The sequence below is a fragment of the Lytechinus pictus genome, chromosome 2 (assembly GCF_037042905.1).
Source record: "Lytechinus pictus isolate F3 Inbred chromosome 2, Lp3.0, whole genome shotgun sequence".
Lineage (NCBI taxonomy): Eukaryota > Metazoa > Echinodermata > Echinoidea > Temnopleuroida > Toxopneustidae > Lytechinus > Lytechinus pictus.
The window spans coordinates 61195872-61212200 of record NC_087246.1 but is presented as its reverse complement, the minus strand read 5'-3'; the positions used below and the strand labels follow the sequence as shown (position 1 = coordinate 61212200).

The window sequence follows — 16329 nt, the reverse complement described above, 5'->3', positions numbered from 1 at the left end:
TGTAAGAATAATCCTACGTGCCTTAAGTTTCAAGAGTCAAGTGATTAGGGTAGATAAGCAGTGGCATACAGATGGGGGGGGGGGGAGGGGCTGGGGGGCCTCTTGCCCCCCCCAAAAAAAAGAATCACGACCAAGAAAAAAGAAGAAAAGGAAAGAGAGAAGGGTGAAATATATTATTTTTTCTGAATATCATGTCAAAATTTATCACAAAATTGTATTTTCGTTATAAAAATGTCAAAAACTTTCCTCGCTCGCTTCGCTCGTAAAATCCTTTAAATTTTACGTGATATGACATCTAGCACCCTCAAAATTTTTGGCTCATTACGCCACCTTCATTTTTCTTTGTTTTAACGTATAGTGCCAGTTTCGAAAGAAAATGTGCCCTTTTATCCCTGTGCCCCCCCCCCCCCCCACTATCAACTTCGATCCGCCGCCCCTGCTTATTTCAGTAAGTTTTTTCTCCCTTGAAATGTCCTCGATTTGTTTGAAGAACTACTGTCTTCTCGATGCCATAATGTAGCGCTTCTCAGGAATATCTAGCCTGTTGCACTCCCGGGCTGCTAGCCTGAGCGGTCGTATATGTGAAAGAAGGGATTTTCAAATGTCACACAACTTTCGGTGCAGGATTCGCGAAATGGTTATTAAAGGGGAAGTTCACCCTGACAAAATGTTTCTTGTAAAATTTGCACAAAAAATATTGCCGGAGGACTTAGGAATATGCATCAAAGAAAAAAAAAGTGATTAGAATTTTGATTATTTAATTTGTGACGTCATATACAAGCAGCTTTACTATATATCGTATGGTTAAAATCAATGAAATGTCTTCAGTTTTTCTCATAAAATCTAAAATGGTGTTTACTGTACCTTAATTTGTTTACACCCGTTTCTAAAACGAAAAAAAAAAGTCATAACGAACCATTAACAAATTGAAAGTTATGCATGTTATATTATATAACAAATGGAACAGTTGCTCTTTTATGATACACAAATCCAAAATTTAAAATTCCAATAACTTTCTTAATCTTTAATGGAATTTCCCCAAATCTTTACCAATATTTTTATTGTTTTTTTCTGCTATTTTTACAACAAAATTTTCTTCAGGGTGAACTTCCCCTTTAAACAGTAATTTCCGACGGGGCCAAAAGTCTCTTAAAAAATCTGCTGGCGTCGCAGAGGTCTGTTCGAGTTGATGTGCGGAAACACGCTATTGACTCTTCTATAATGAGAAACATATCTTATTCGTACGTGCTTACAATAAAATGCTTAAAGTTGTCTGGGTAAGTATGTTAGAATCGAGAGTCCGTTCTCTCCCCGTGAAAGGGTTATTCTTAAAAAAAAAGAAATATAACTTGTTCACGGTTACAGATTGTGCTTAATGACAATTTTGAAGCTCTTTTTTCCCGCTCGCAACATGTTTTTGACAAGGTATAGGCCCCTATTTTCTGTTTACGATTACAAACTGATTTAAATGTCCAGTTTTTGCGTCCCTATGTCTAGAAATTTTGATTCACTGATTCACTCTTATCATTTTTGGTATTCAATGAGATGCATTTGTAGTATTTAAGATAAAAGGTGACATTTTTTTTCAGGCAGAATATCATAACAATTCAGCTCGATCATGTTATGAGAGAGTCGATGATGTCAGAAATTCATTTTTTTTCTTTCGTATTTCACGCATGAACAGAATTATCCACCATGTGCTACTTTAGTTGCTTAATGAGTTCTCAACTTGGTATCTCTTTGTTTGTATTTAAATGGTGGCAACCTAGGTGATAACATCTAGACCCCTTTTAATTTTGATATGATTTATAACAATAATAGGCCTAATTTATAATAAACAACATTTATAAAGCGCTTAATACGCATTGTTTCTAAGCGCTGGATACATAGACCAAAATAAGTACATGTAAGTGGAAAAGTTGCATAAAATTAACGAAATGCAAACTAAACTTTTAAGTGTCATGGGGACAAACCTTTAAAAATATTGTCACCGTTAGGGCAATTTTATATATGAGGTAAGAAGAAGAAAATAAAAAAGCCCCAAAGGGGGTTTTCACTACAAAATGGATATCAAATTGGTCCTGAGTAATTTTTGGAAAGAAAAAAAGTCATTTTGGTCACATTTTTCATTTTTGTTACATATCTTAAGGGTGCTGCCCATGGAGGATAATACACGCAGCACTTCCAGGTAATTTTTTTGGGGTGCTTCAGCACCCCAACTTCCTAAGGAAATGTTAAGTATTTCAGATCTCGAGGTCACGGTCAAGAACTAGACCTCTAGGGGCACAATTTTGAGAATATGGGGTTGCTAGAAAATATTTGCAAATTTACAATCAATATATAAATGTTTAAGTATATCAAATCAATTTGAACTTCCTACTTTAAAAAGAAAAACAGCAAGTGAGTGCAAATTTGCAATGGATTGCAAGATATATGATTGATCATGTTGATGTTGGGAACCAAATTTGACTTGTAATTCATTGAAAGTTTCTGCGTACGCTCCATTAGACTACTGTCACGAAAATAACAAAATAAGACACCATATTTACGAATCGATCTTTATTGCAATGTACCATCGGAATTATGATATGTTCAAATTGTGACAAATAAGGTGAAAACATAATTAATGTAGACCCCTTTTCAGTTTGAGACGATTAAGGAATTTCTTTGTGGCGCCCACATCTTAATGGGGGGGGGGGGGTATTGATTCTCGCGAATAAAATGCTTCAAATTAATTGAGGTCGTTTGCAGTATGGACAAAATTAATATTTTTTTTTGATCGAGTGCTTCCATCTCTCATAAGATCCAAGTTCAAGATTATTTCAGAGAGTGATCACTCTTATTCAATAACATTAGCATCGATAACATGCATCATTAATTTATTTTGCATTAAAGAGTCTGGTTAGCCCCAATAGTTTTACACAAAATGTACGTTATATTAATTTTTAAGCGTAAAGTGAATTATTCCTTTAGTACTTGTAAGGGTCATTTTGCTCTTACATCAGATCATGACTTGATTTTGGACAGCAGGTTAAATGCCAAAAATGTCGCCATGACAGACTTATTCGGCTGGATAGCAATAAAAAAATATTTTTAGATATCTAAAAAAAGTATAATTATTTTCTAATTTGACAATTGTTTTTTTTTTTTACCAAAAATCCTTGTTTCACTCTATTACGTCGCTCGTTTATACATTAATAGTAGACCAGATATACAAAATAAAAATGATTCTAAGATCCATTAAGAGTTTTGGTGACAGATTATCATTTCGACCACGAAGAGTTATTTTTCTCCCTTGCTATATAGGTACGCTTATTCTTATTATATAGATGGTAACAACAAAAAAATGATTGTAAAACAAGTTGGTTTCGGAAAGCAAAAAAAATTTGATGATCGGTTGTATATACATGAAACATGTATTTTTTAAACTGAGTGGTTATTTTATATTTACGTTTCACTCCACTAAGAATGAGAAACGTGTTTTTATCAATGACAAGATTTTATTTTTGAGAGTGCAGCTGAATGAAAGGTGCATTTCATACACACACAAATACGATTAAAGATAGGTGAAATGATTAAAATTGAACATGACCGATGTACGGTTTAAATCGAAGTCTGAACATGTATAATCCCGTTATAAGCAGAGACGGTGATCCGGTGACCGGGGGGTGGACGCTTCCCAGGCAGCTGGGGTCATGTTCTCAGGAATTTGAAGACTAATGAGCAAATACTATCATATAGGTGTATGGTTATTTTCTTGTTCGGCCGCTACCCTATCTTGCATCCAAATCACCCTTATTTCTCGGGGATAACGTCACATATCCTCCTCCGGTCGTGATGAGAAATCAACCCCACCGTTATGCCATGATTTGATATATCAAGCGCCATCAAACAGTCAAATACAAAATATCAGACAATGATTTGTAAACTTTTGACGAAGATCGATGAATAATTACTTTCAATATACCGTTTTAAACGTTTGTTAAAAATTGCATCAGTGTGATTAAAATGTATCTACATTATTGCATCGAAATGGAATGGATTATCAAGACGGAAATATATATCAAAATTATAGAATATAGAAATACATTTCAACTGCAACACTTGACGAAAGGCAATGCGGGGTGAAATAAAATTTGGCAAGCTTTAAAGTCCGATTATCCAAAACTGGAACTACCATTAATAAGCGAATGTCTACGATCCATATTTCAAGTTTGTCGTGTTACTACGACCTGCAGATTGCATTCGTTTTCTTGCTGATCGTTTTACGCTCACTCTCGTGGCCTTCAGAGCCGGATCAAAGAATTCTTTCCCTTCTCTTAACCTGACCAGTTCCTCCCATTCCTTGTTGAGTCTCCACTTAGTGAAGGCACTCTCTGCGGCGATCTGTTTTTCGGTCCTTCTTTTCTGTTTTTCTTTCTTTTCCTTCACTTCGCTAAGCTTTATCTTCCTCTCCATATCAGTCTTGCGGGCGATCCAAGCCTTTATGAGAAGTTCATTCTCAGCATCAGTGGATGCTTGGAGTCTGCGCGCCTCTTCCTTTTGCCGTTGCTTCTCCAATGCAGCCTTCCGCTTGTTCCGTACCTCTTCATCTTTCTGTTTCTTCCAGTCCTCATACGATTGGCCCGTTATCTTGGGCCGCTTCTCTTCCTGTCTTTTAATCTCCTCGTCAGCTCTACCAAATGCTTCATCCAACATCTTCTGGACATTGTTCAACAGCTTCCTATCCTTGGCACCTTGTACCTTCCCCTCCAACCAATCAACAAAGGCTTCGCCATTCTCTTCTGGCGTGGCTTTTCTGCGACCGTTTGACAAAAATGGTTGATCAGTAGTCTCACGGAGACCGACGCTTACCTCCAAGGATGCCTGGATGTCTTTGACCTTTCTCATGTCCAATATTTCGTCCCGACCGTAACGGTCATCAGGATATCGGGGGTTGTAACGTGGGCTTCGGAGTCTAGCTGATGATGCTCGTGGTTTGTTGCGGGGAGGGGCGATAGGTTTATTGCACTGAATTCCATTGCTAAGGTTAGATAGATGCTGATTGTCTCCGCTGCTGTTAACGCGTGATGGGGAATCCGGTCCAGTGTCAGGGCTGCCAAAAATATGAGAAATTTTGAACCTGATATCAAATAGACCAAATTCTAATGACTTAAGCTATACAACACTGAAAAGTACGACGTTACATTTCAAAGATCTAAACATTGTCTTATTTAAAATAATGTTTATCTGATGAAAAAGTATGTGAACTTCGAATGACACATATTGATCACATATCGTGAAAATAACAAAAGTCATGGCTGATTTAATAACAATCATTACAAAATATATAAGCACGTCGTTCTCTCTTTCATTTTATATATTAGTAGTTAATTTTTTAGCTTATTTTGTGATAATTGCCTATAGGAAGATAAGTAGATTGATTAGTTTATACTGGCTTTGACATGAACGCAATTATACCAGGGCCTACATAATTATTTACAGGATTATTTTGATTTGTTTATCAGCATGACCCTTTCATTTAGTTTGATATTACCTTTGATGTGTTGTATCTGATCCCAATACCACAGACGACATATTGACTGATCTCCTGGCTGGAGCAGAACGTGCCCTTGACCGCTCAGTATGGATCACACCAGCGTCTTTTGTAGAATCATTGAAGCGGACTTTCCGCGTTTCTTGTTGCCAAGCTGTAGTCCTCGATGGAAGAAGATGTGGTGGTCGTATGGCGGGCGGCATCGCCGGTGGTCGTGGCGAAGGCGACTGCAAGGTGACTGTAGAAGCTGTATCATCCGGACTGGATACTGGTATGGTATCTAATGTCTTTAAATAAACCACAATTGAAAACACAATTCAAAGTGTATATATTTGCCCTGTAGTAACTTGTAACTAGAGAGGCAGGATATTAAAGGGAAATTTTTAAAAACAAGTGGAATGCCTCTGGCGGTCTCACCTGCATCACGCGATTCAATATAGCAGCAGTGCTGACTTTGAAAACTACTATAACTCGCACAAGATGTTCAGTGATACTTGGTTACTCTTATGTCCACGTTTTATGAACTAGACCAATACACTAACATAGATATGATGGTAATTCAACAAATACCCCCAACATGGCCAAAGTTCACTGACCTTTGACCTTGGTCATGTGACCTGAAATGCGCACAGGATGTTCAGTGATCCTTGATTACTCTTATGTCCAAGTTTTATGAACAAGACCAATATACTTTCAAAGTTATGATGGTAATTCAACAAATACCCCCAATTTGGCCAAAGTTAATTGACCCTAAATGACCTTTGACCTTAATCATGTGACCTGAAACTTGCACAGGATATTTAGTGATACTTGATTACTATTATGTCCAAGATTCATGAATCAGATCCATAAACATTCAAAGTTATGATGGTAATTCAACAGATACCCCCAATTCGGCCAAAGTTCATTGACCCTAAATGACCTTTGACCTAAGTCATGTGACGTGAAACTCATGCAGGATGTTCAGTGATACTTGATTAATCTTATGTTCAAGTTTCATGAACTAGGTCTATATATTTTCTAAGTTATGATGACATTTCAAAAACTTAACCTTAGGTTAAGATTTTGATGTTGATTCCCCCAACATGGTCTAAGTTCATTGACCCTAAATGACCTTTGACCTTGGTCATGTGACATGAAACTCAGGCAGGATATTCAGTAATACTTGATTAACCTTATGACCAAGTTTTATGAACTAGGTCCATATACTTTCTAAGTTATGCTGTCATTTCAAAAACTTAACCTTCGGTTAAGATTTGGTGTTGACGCCGCCGCCTCCACCGCCGCCGTCGCCGTCGGAAAAGCGGCGCCTATAGTCTCACTCTGCTATGCAGGTGTGACAAAAATGATACTTTACGCTTTATCGAGATTATTCAAGTGAGAATATATTGGCCACATGATATTTGCACATGTTACATTGATCTAAATTATACAGGTTTTTTTTATTGAGAAATAGTAAATCCCCTCGGTGAATGCTTATATTATCAGGGGCGTTGTTAGAGCAGTTTGTAACTGACAGTTCTACCTTATTCTAATAAAACTAAAAATGAAGTAAATGAATGAAATATAAGTCAATGACTTGACGACTTTCTGTCATTACCAAGAACACAAAAGCATGGTGTAGGCTTCGCACTGCATTCTTCCGGAAGTGGGATACCTTCCGATATTACAAAAGAAAGAGTTTCGGTAACCTTTATCATCCGAAATGTCAGATCTTACAACTTTTCCTAGGTTATGACTGGCTGAGAGGCACAAGTGTCTGGTTGTTACTGTGGTAATTGTCGGATGAAACAGATTTTGTGGGATGAACTATAGTAAAACGCTCCCCTGATCTTATTGCAGATGGTCAAAATTGGTCTATTTTTTGCGGAAGCTTACCACATTTTCCTCGTTCTCTTCCCCATCATTTGCAGATTCTTGATCATCGAAGGTGGGAAGATCTTCTTCTTTGGCAGGTTCCGAATCGACGCTGCCCTCACTGCTCTGGCTCATCCCGTCAAGGTCGGCTTGAGTTAGCCTCCGAACAGAAAACCTGTTCAGTGCTTTCTTCGTCTTCACCGCTCCACTCAAGGACTTGACCATCAGCTCCGGACCTGTGTGTAGCATAAAATATGTCGATGACGACCTCAGTAGAGGATTAAGATTCTGAAGTAGGTTTAGCTCCTATTCCTCTTTCTCTTTATCTGTATCCATCTCTCCCTTCTCTATCTCTCTCTCTCCGTTAATTTTATGCTATCAATTGCCCCTGACAAGTCCGATTTGAACATGAGGAAGGCGAAAGGTGGTTCTAAGATGATCATTGTAGTGATCCATCTTTGAAGTATGTTAATTAATTTTTATCAAATATAAATGAGAAAGCCTTACTCACATATAAATTATTTTCATAAATGATGCGATTGCTTGTCGATCTGTTTATCTCGTATTTATAGGTGGGTCGATTTCAAAATATCAAAACACAATGCATGCCCTACGAGTTTCCGGGGGAAAAAAAACCCAAAACAAAATAAAAGCCAGTGACAATAATTATAGACGCTTTTACCAGGTGCCGGGGAAAGAGATAACTCCTGCAGGGCCAGTGTTGGTGTCACGCTTCTCGCTAGACGTGAGACCGGAAACCTTGGTGACCGAGACCACGATGACGAGGATGAGGTCGAAGCGGTAGTTGGCGATGGACTGCTCTTTGGTAAGGTAAGCAACCAATCATCGTGTTTGCTGAGCCGTCTGGTCTGACGGGATCGAGCCCTCTCATACAAGACCATCCGACGTTCGGCCTCCTGCTGGCCGCAACTGAAGGCAAGCTGAGCTGGAGTCTTGTTGTTCGCATCCTGAAAAGTTTTATGCAATGAGAATTAATAAACGAGGTGGTGGTAGACGCTCTTTAGTCACCATGAATGGTATTTGTTGTTTTCTAACCTTGAATTATACCCTTCATGCTTTGACAATATCATTATAACAAATAATATCCAAACTTTTTGTTTGGGGCAGTTGGCATTTCTTGTTCGGGTGTGCCACTTGTCATTTTTAATATAATTGCTCAAAGAAATATTATAGGAGAAGTAGGGAAGAAGAAAATCAGAAAGGAGGAGAAATAGATAAGAACATTGAAAAGATTGTAATGGGTCGTGTAACCACGTGCTACCCCTTTTATTATTATGAAAACAAAGTCACCATCAGGTCATCTCAGTACCCCCTCTAAATTCCGAGCGTCGCACCTGTCAAGAACATGACATACCTTTAGTGTAGTGTTAGCTCCGTGTTGCAGGAGGGTATCTATACATCCACCATTCCCCATGGCACAGGCGATGTGAAGAGGTGTTCGACCAGCAGGTGTTATTGAGTCGGGGTGAGCTCCATCATCTAACATCCTGTAAATCAAAATCGTAATGTAATTACAAAGACAATGAGACATAGCAATACAATTGTGTCCCTGTACATGGTATTATGTCTTGTTATATTTTTGACATAATTCATATTTATCATAATTATGCATAACTGAAAGAAAATCAATAAATCAAAGAAATCAATTCAATATATCTTTCAATTGGAAAATAATATAGATGTCTTTGACAAGCAAACTTTATTGTCTTTTTTGTCGATAATTACTGCGTCTCTTTCCATTGTTCAGTTCATTTCGCATACACTGAAAAACTCCTAATGTTACTTTCTGAAGATTAATTAGCAAATTTTGGATGTAACCTAAAAAATGTAACGAAAGATTTGTTCACTCCCCTCTCCCTCAATTACTTAGGGAAATATTCTTAAGGCTCTCGCAATTGTGATCTTCAAACTTTTGGGAAAACTTTGGTTGAGCATATCCCATATCACTTCACTTGAGAATTTTCCGGCAAATTTTTGCCTTTCTTTGAAATTTGTTTTTGAAAATTTGACAGCTCCAGAGTCACAATGTCTATATTTCATCGAAATTATGATTCTGGTGGAGTCAGGTGATAACGAAACGAGCGTGTCTATCAGCGTAATTGCATACAGGAGTTACTGAAGTACATACTTATCAATAAGATAATGAAATCCTCGATGTGCTGCGATGAACATGACGACCATGCGCCTTCTGTCGACATCGTCCTCGTTCCAGTGCCTCTTGATATCGTTGATGATTAACTGAGTGTTGCCAGAAACAGCACCAGACACAAGCTCTTCAAATCCATATTCGAGAATGACATTGACGCGATCCCCTGTAAATAATCAGTAACATAACATGATCAGTAACATTTGGAAGAAGGATTACACTGACTCAAATTTGTTTTCCTCGGGTGACGAAAATGGTTATAATAGAGATTAGGTTTTTGTTATAAGGATACTGCTACTATCCTTACCACATCTCCGCCACCACCACATCAATAAACAACACTATCACTACTACTGCTGCTGCTACTAGTGCACTGCAAAAAATCTGGTGTTGATTTAACACCAGCCCGGAATCTATATATGTCCACACTAGAGAAGTGTTAAACAACACCAGTTTCGTTTTGGCCTAACACCAGATAGGTGTTTATACAACACCAATTAGTATTAAAACAGCATCGGTTTGATTCCAAACTGGTGTTGTTTCAATACTTCTCTGCAGGTGTTGACATATATAGATTCTTGGCTGGTGTTAAATCAACACCGGAGTTTTTGCAGTGTGCTACTTCTGCTGCTGACTACCTCTGCTGCTACTTTTACTAGTACAACAACTACTACAACTACTTTTACTGCTACAACAACTACTACAATTACTTCTACTGATACTACTGCTGCTACTTTACTAAATATACACCTACTTGGGGGAACCAATCTTCAAACAATATGCCTACCAATACCAACTACAAAACAACAAGAAAACAGAGCAAAATGCAAACCAAATCGCAGTAACCATTTTGAGATTTAACGTGTTATCTAATACTTAAACGCACATAACAAAAGAACCACATACTCCACTCTCGTATACCTGGTATCAATTTCATCTCCCGAAGAGTTAGATTTTCGGCAAGGGAGGCGTGGCGCTTGTAACCCAGTGTCAGTAGATCAGACGGAAGCCCGACCGAAAACTCGATGGCGGATTTCAGCTGGTGGATGGTCATGTCGTGGTGGACGACGACGGTGATGAGAGCTCCCCATGGCAACTGCAGCATCAGGTCGAACGTGTCAACGAACCTACCGCTGACATCCCGAACACCCACCTTGTGCATGGTGGGTACCATGTGAGGCATGTTGTGGACCCTCTGCAAGATCCAGAGGATGAAATCAGTCAATTGGCCTAGTGGTACATATATATTTTGAACTGCAAACCAATATTTTGAGTAGGTCTATATCACGATTCGTGAATCGTGTTTATTGTTCTTCTAAATCTGTAATGTTCTCGGTCGTCGATAGACTTAGTTAACAGATGAATAACCTATGTATTAAGCAGAGACAATCATTATTCTAAAGAGTTTCACAGCTGTTGCTGAATCGTACTTTCACCGCCAAGACTCTTAACGTCTTCATAAGTAGGTCCATATGTTTGTTGATAAATTAAACTACAGAACAGGTCACAGTGGATTCAGAATGATAGTCAAGTAAATCTATGGATGAATGATGCTGCTTAGATGTTGCTCTTTCTATTCCAAAACAAAATTGATTTTGGACAATATCTGTATCTGAGTTTATCTTTGAATCAAATAGAGTATAATGATACTTTGAATGAACAGGATATATAATTCCACGGCAGACTCGCGAGCACACGACTTCACAGCATCAAGTAGACCCACAGGACCGGGGACGTGGCCAGCTGATCTCTTCACGCAACACATGCGGTTGCTGGAGATGACAGTGACCTATTTCACAAGATGATATAGGCTCTGGCAGAAGAAACCACATTTCATGTACATCTTTTGATTGTCACTTGAGTCCAATTATAGATACCATTGATGAAGGCAAGGTCAGCATTATAGACACCAAACCCAGCAAACCTCAAACATTGAAACAAGGCCGATTGATATTGATTGGATCTTGTCAGGTGGTATTCACTTTTTAAATCGTGCTTTTATTCAAAGAAGAAATGGAATGAGGATATTGATTTAGTTCCCCCCATTCAGGTTCTGAATGATACCCAATACGAAACCGATAAATTTTATGATTATTTTGATCATCCTAATTAAAAAAATAAAAACATGTCAATCATGTACAGAATTGTGCATTATAGACATGTTAACACGTTATGTCCCCCCCTGTTTGTCTAAAAGCTGTAGTTTGTGTTGGCATCCTTTATTTTAAAATAGACGAGAGCGCTACTTTTCTTTCTTTTATTTTAGAGACGATCAAGTTTGGTTTCTTCTCAGTAGAATTATGATATTTTTCAGGCCACCAGATTAAATCACAATCACGATAATCAGAAAAACCAATTGGCAGGTAACCAATTATATTATGTTTTTATATTGATCATTATCACATTGGAATGATATTTCTGAGCTTTTTTGGCCTACACCGCGGTCAATGGATTGACTTGCATTATACACAAATCAACTTTAAATGTGCTCCTACATGTAGGTCGACAAACTAAATGTACTGTATTACCAAATAAAAATAAGATCTGATCTCATTACAATTTCAAACGCACTCCCAATCACATTCCATGAAACGTGTTTAAACCGACCTGTGTCCAATGTAGGAAAAAGAATAAAAAAAGTAATTCCAGGGTGGGGTTTTATCAGTGAAATCCTTGGTTTTGAATGGCTGAGAAGCACTGACCTCTGATTGTTACTATAATTACTGTCGGAGAAACTCAACATGTCAGTGCTGACAAATTAAAAGGGTCCTCGGATCATTAAACTTGGATGAGAAATTAACACAGGGTTAATTTTTTTTATACAGTTTTACATATTTAGATATCTAAAAACATCTTTGTTTAATCTGGTAATATTATTTATTTCACAATATATACAAACATTTCTAAATAGGTACAGTGTCATGGATGCTGCCATTCGGTATTATTTCGTGATGCAAGCGAGTAATAAATTCCCCATCAGTAAATTATTGTGGGAGAAGATTTGATTTAATTAATTTAAGTTTATTTTGGTACGTCAGGTAAACAAAAAACCGCGAAAGCAATGACTCCTTGAACTTTTACATCATTAGCAATCAACAAACCATATAATTATCACACAAAGTACATCAAACTGACCATGTTTTATGGAACGATACAAGATACCAAATGATTAATTTTGTTTATTTATTGCGATAGCGAGTTGAAGAATTCTTCTAAGATTACAGATTTTAAATGATGTCAACGGTACAAAAAAGCTTGCCAATAGTTGGGACAATTCGTAGCATATTAATTAATTGAAATAAAGTTCTATAAAAAAAGGCAAATGACGAAAAATGGAAGAAAAAAGGTATATCAGAGAAAAAACAATCAATCTAGATCCCATGTATTCAACTTGTATAAGATACTAAAACTGTTATGATTTATTTCCTTACTGTGTCCGACATAAAGTAAACATGGGAAAGCCAAATCATCCATGTTTCGGATGGAAAGTGGAAGGGGGGGGGGGGGGTGACAAAAATACACAAATTTCGGGGTGAGAACTTTGAGTGCGACGCATGTCGAAAAATTGACAATTTTGTACGGTTAATAGTATTTTATGCCAATAAGTTTGATAGTTTTTTTTATAATGCCTTCCAATGTTTTAATACATTTGGACTGCATTTTATAAAATTTTCAGGTTGTCAAAATTACTGAGGGTGGCAAAGCGATATGTCCCCCCCCCCAATATATTAATTGTGGGGGGAGGGGCGATCGCACAAGCCTCTCTGTTTTTACCATAATATATTTCACTCTCCACCAGGGTAAGCAGTCCTCGCAGAGTGGTCGGTTGGTTTTTGTTTTAATGTGTTTGGTATAGTGTGCGGAGTGTGCTTTGAATGGAAACTCGTCATTTGATATACTCCCCGGAATACAATCTCATCGGTATTTGTCATATTATTAAAACGTTACGAAGAGAACTGTCACACTTTATTGACATCATCAACAGTTGACATTAATATAAAACAATGGCTGTTCAATTATCATGTTTCTTTCCCTCTCTTTTGTCATCATTTCTACGATCACCGGGAAAGGGGGAAGGGTGATCCCTGCATGCCGCACCCTGGTGACGACTTGTTCACAATTATAGTTCAAGCATCATGTTTACGTTGTTAGGGTTTGATGTTGATTTAGATATTGATTGTCTAAATTAATCCATGGGCTCAATAGATTGAAATCAAAGTTCAATGAGCTGGGAAGATATTATCATGAAATGGAAGAGTAGAAATAATAAGACGATGTGTGACGTGATCGATAAACTAGCCGGAGTTTTACTGATCTTATCATGTTGGATCACAGATCGTGACAGAATGCAACTTGTAGTGCATGGTAACAAATTGAGTATGTAGAATGCACTGGGGTCTTTATTCATTGGTTTGTTGTTGTTAAAGGAGAATGAAACTCTTGGAGCAGGTTAGCTTTTGTGAAAGCAGAAAAATCAAAGAATAAGATCAACAAAAGTTTGAGTAAAATAGGACTAGCAATAGAAGAGTTATGAGCATTTGAATATTGAGATCACTAATACTATGGAGATCCTCCCATTGGCAATGCGACCAAGATCTATGATGTCACAGATGAACAACTCTCCCCTTTTGGACACTGAAAATATACCCCAAAACATCTCTTTTTGCTTATTCTAATCATATGACAAACGATTCATCAATGATATAATGTTGTGAAACCTCTGTACTTGTCCTCTCATAAAGAGAACACCTCACCTTGTGATAGACTCTATAAAAGTGAGAATATAAGTGAAATAAGTACTAAAGTAATGAGGGAGTTGTACGTGTGTGACATAACAGATCTTGGTCGCATTGCCAATTTTTTGGAGGATCTAAATGGCATTAGTGATCTCAATATTCAAATGCTCATAACTTTCTTATTATTCATTCAATCATCCTCAAACTTTCAACAATATGTTTCTTTGATTTTTCTCTTTGATATGGATTCAGCTGGTTTCAAGGGTTTCATTCTCCTTTAATGTTCATTTTTAAATGTTTGTAAAGTAATAATTCGAACCTGGTTTTATTCTACAAACACTGCATTTGTAACGGTTAATAGAAAAGTATTTGTATCCAATATTTACGTGTAACGTGCAGATTCGTGAAAATAATACTGAGCAACAAAAATTCATTGACCAAAACGAAAATTAAATATTAATTAAGTAGGTCAAAAAGGGTTAGAGATATTCAATTTAAGTCTTTATTCCAGACAGGACTGCTTATGCAGAGGTAAATATCAACAAACACCATAGTACATAATATTATCATGACAAATTAATATACAAAAATAAACTTGCATGAATAAACAGATAACATTATAATTAGGTATAAAGAGTCGACCAATGAAAAAGCATCACACTAAAATGATACAAGAATGATTATGATTTATAAAAAGGAAAAGTGATAGATACATGTAGGAAGACAAACTAAAAGATAGACGGAGGGAGGGGTAGAAAGAGAGAGAGGAAAACACACGTATTGACACAGATACTAAATTTAAGAGAGTGGGAAGAGATCGAGAATAACAAAGAAAGAAATATTGAAGAACAAGTAAAAAGAGAAAATAAGACAAAGAGGAGGAGGAGGAGGAGAAAGAAAAAGGAGAAAGGAGAATCAAAATAAAAGAATGAAGACCAATTAGAAGATTGGGGAGAAGAAGGGCGAGAGTACGACGATAAGGAGAGGGGGAAAGGGGAGAGGAGAAAAAGAAGAAAGAAAAATATGAAAGTTCATCTGAAATAATTTTAATAATTTACATGCATGCTTTTTAGTTTAATTTAGCTCTAAACTGTTCTTCCTCCTCCTATGAAATATATAAAATTCAATTATGTTGGAAAAAAACAAAATTTTCAATCTTGTTTCTTAATAATGTCTAAAATATCGGACAACGCATGTTATTAATTGTTCTCCAGTTTAAAGACTTAACAAAATATATTAATATTCCCTAACACAGTAAACTGCTAAGGGCTAGATATACGAAGACTGGCCACGTTATTTAGTTGAAATACGAGTTTAGGCCTAGTAAAGGAGTTATAATCCGATAGGTATAGTACTGACCTGTTGGGCGATCCGGTAGACGGGTAAGTGCTTGGCAACGTGAAGCGATAAGCTGTCACGAACTGTCGGAGACACAAATCTCACATTATTTTAATTCCTTATTGCCTCCTTGTATTAAGAATCCGGGTAAGAATCATGATATTCAACAAGCCTATTCACCTCGTTACGAACATTATAGCAAGTTCAACCCGTTAGGTTCCCATAACGATGGTCTACTGCAAATAGGAAATATTTATTGTAGAGCTCGGTGAATGGGCCCACACACTTCAGACAACCAAAATACAGGCGCGTTAGAGTTCAACAATGGGTGAGCTGACAAATTACACAGACTGCGAGCGAGCAAATATAAAATCGGATCTTCAAACTATAACCCCCGACAATTCCCCCGCGGAGCTCGAGTAGAAGGAAAATACAATAGCACGTTGCTAAACAGTTAGACAGTGAATCAATAGAACACTGGGGGAGGATCGAGGAGGGTGCAGTATATGATTTGGGGTAGATCGTGCAGTATCGATTTGAAAGAAGAATAAAAGATATATTTTCGTTCTGTTAAGTGATATGATGACGTCACGCGACTCCTATTTATTTGGCACTGAGGGCTATCTACTGGCCATGCAGGAACGGGATCTTGAGCTAGAAGGGTGCATGTGCCTTGTAATTAGTAAAAGAAAAAC

At 37.3% G+C, this 16329-nt stretch overlaps 1 protein-coding gene across 2 annotated transcripts; it reads right to left on the bottom strand.

Annotated features, from left to right (window-relative positions):
• Positions 1-2544: 2544 nt before the first annotated feature.
• Positions 2545-16329, bottom strand: LOC129253858 (synphilin-1-like). Of its 2 annotated transcripts, XM_054892290.2 has the most exons (8): positions 15656-16329; positions 10482-10755; positions 9543-9726; positions 8769-8901; positions 8076-8361; positions 7415-7629; positions 5537-5823; positions 2545-5095 (listed from the first exon to the last, which is right to left on the bottom strand). In XM_054892290.2, exons 2-8 carry the CDS (start codon positions 10741-10743, stop codon positions 4195-4197), a joined length of 2268 nt encoding a protein of 755 aa, XP_054748265.2. In that variant the 5' UTR covers positions 10744-10755; positions 15656-16329; the 3' UTR covers positions 2545-4194. The 2 variants fall into 2 exon arrangements, with proteins under 2 accessions (XP_054748265.2, XP_063951372.1); XM_064095302.1 differs by lacking the exon at positions 10482-10755 and having other exon boundaries at positions 15656-15942.

Coding starts and splice junctions, on each gene's coding strand:
- LOC129253858 (XM_054892290.2), bottom strand. CDS start 10,743: ATGCCTCACATGGTACCCACCATGCACAAGGTGGGTGTTCGGGATGTC. Junction 8,902..9,542: donor TTTCATTATCTTATTGATAA/GTATGTACTTCA, acceptor TTTGATTTACAG/GATGTTAGATGATGGAGCTC. Junction 5,096..5,536: donor TCAGATACAACACATCAAAG/GTAATATCAAAC, acceptor TATTTTTGGCAG/CCCTGACACTGGACCGGATT.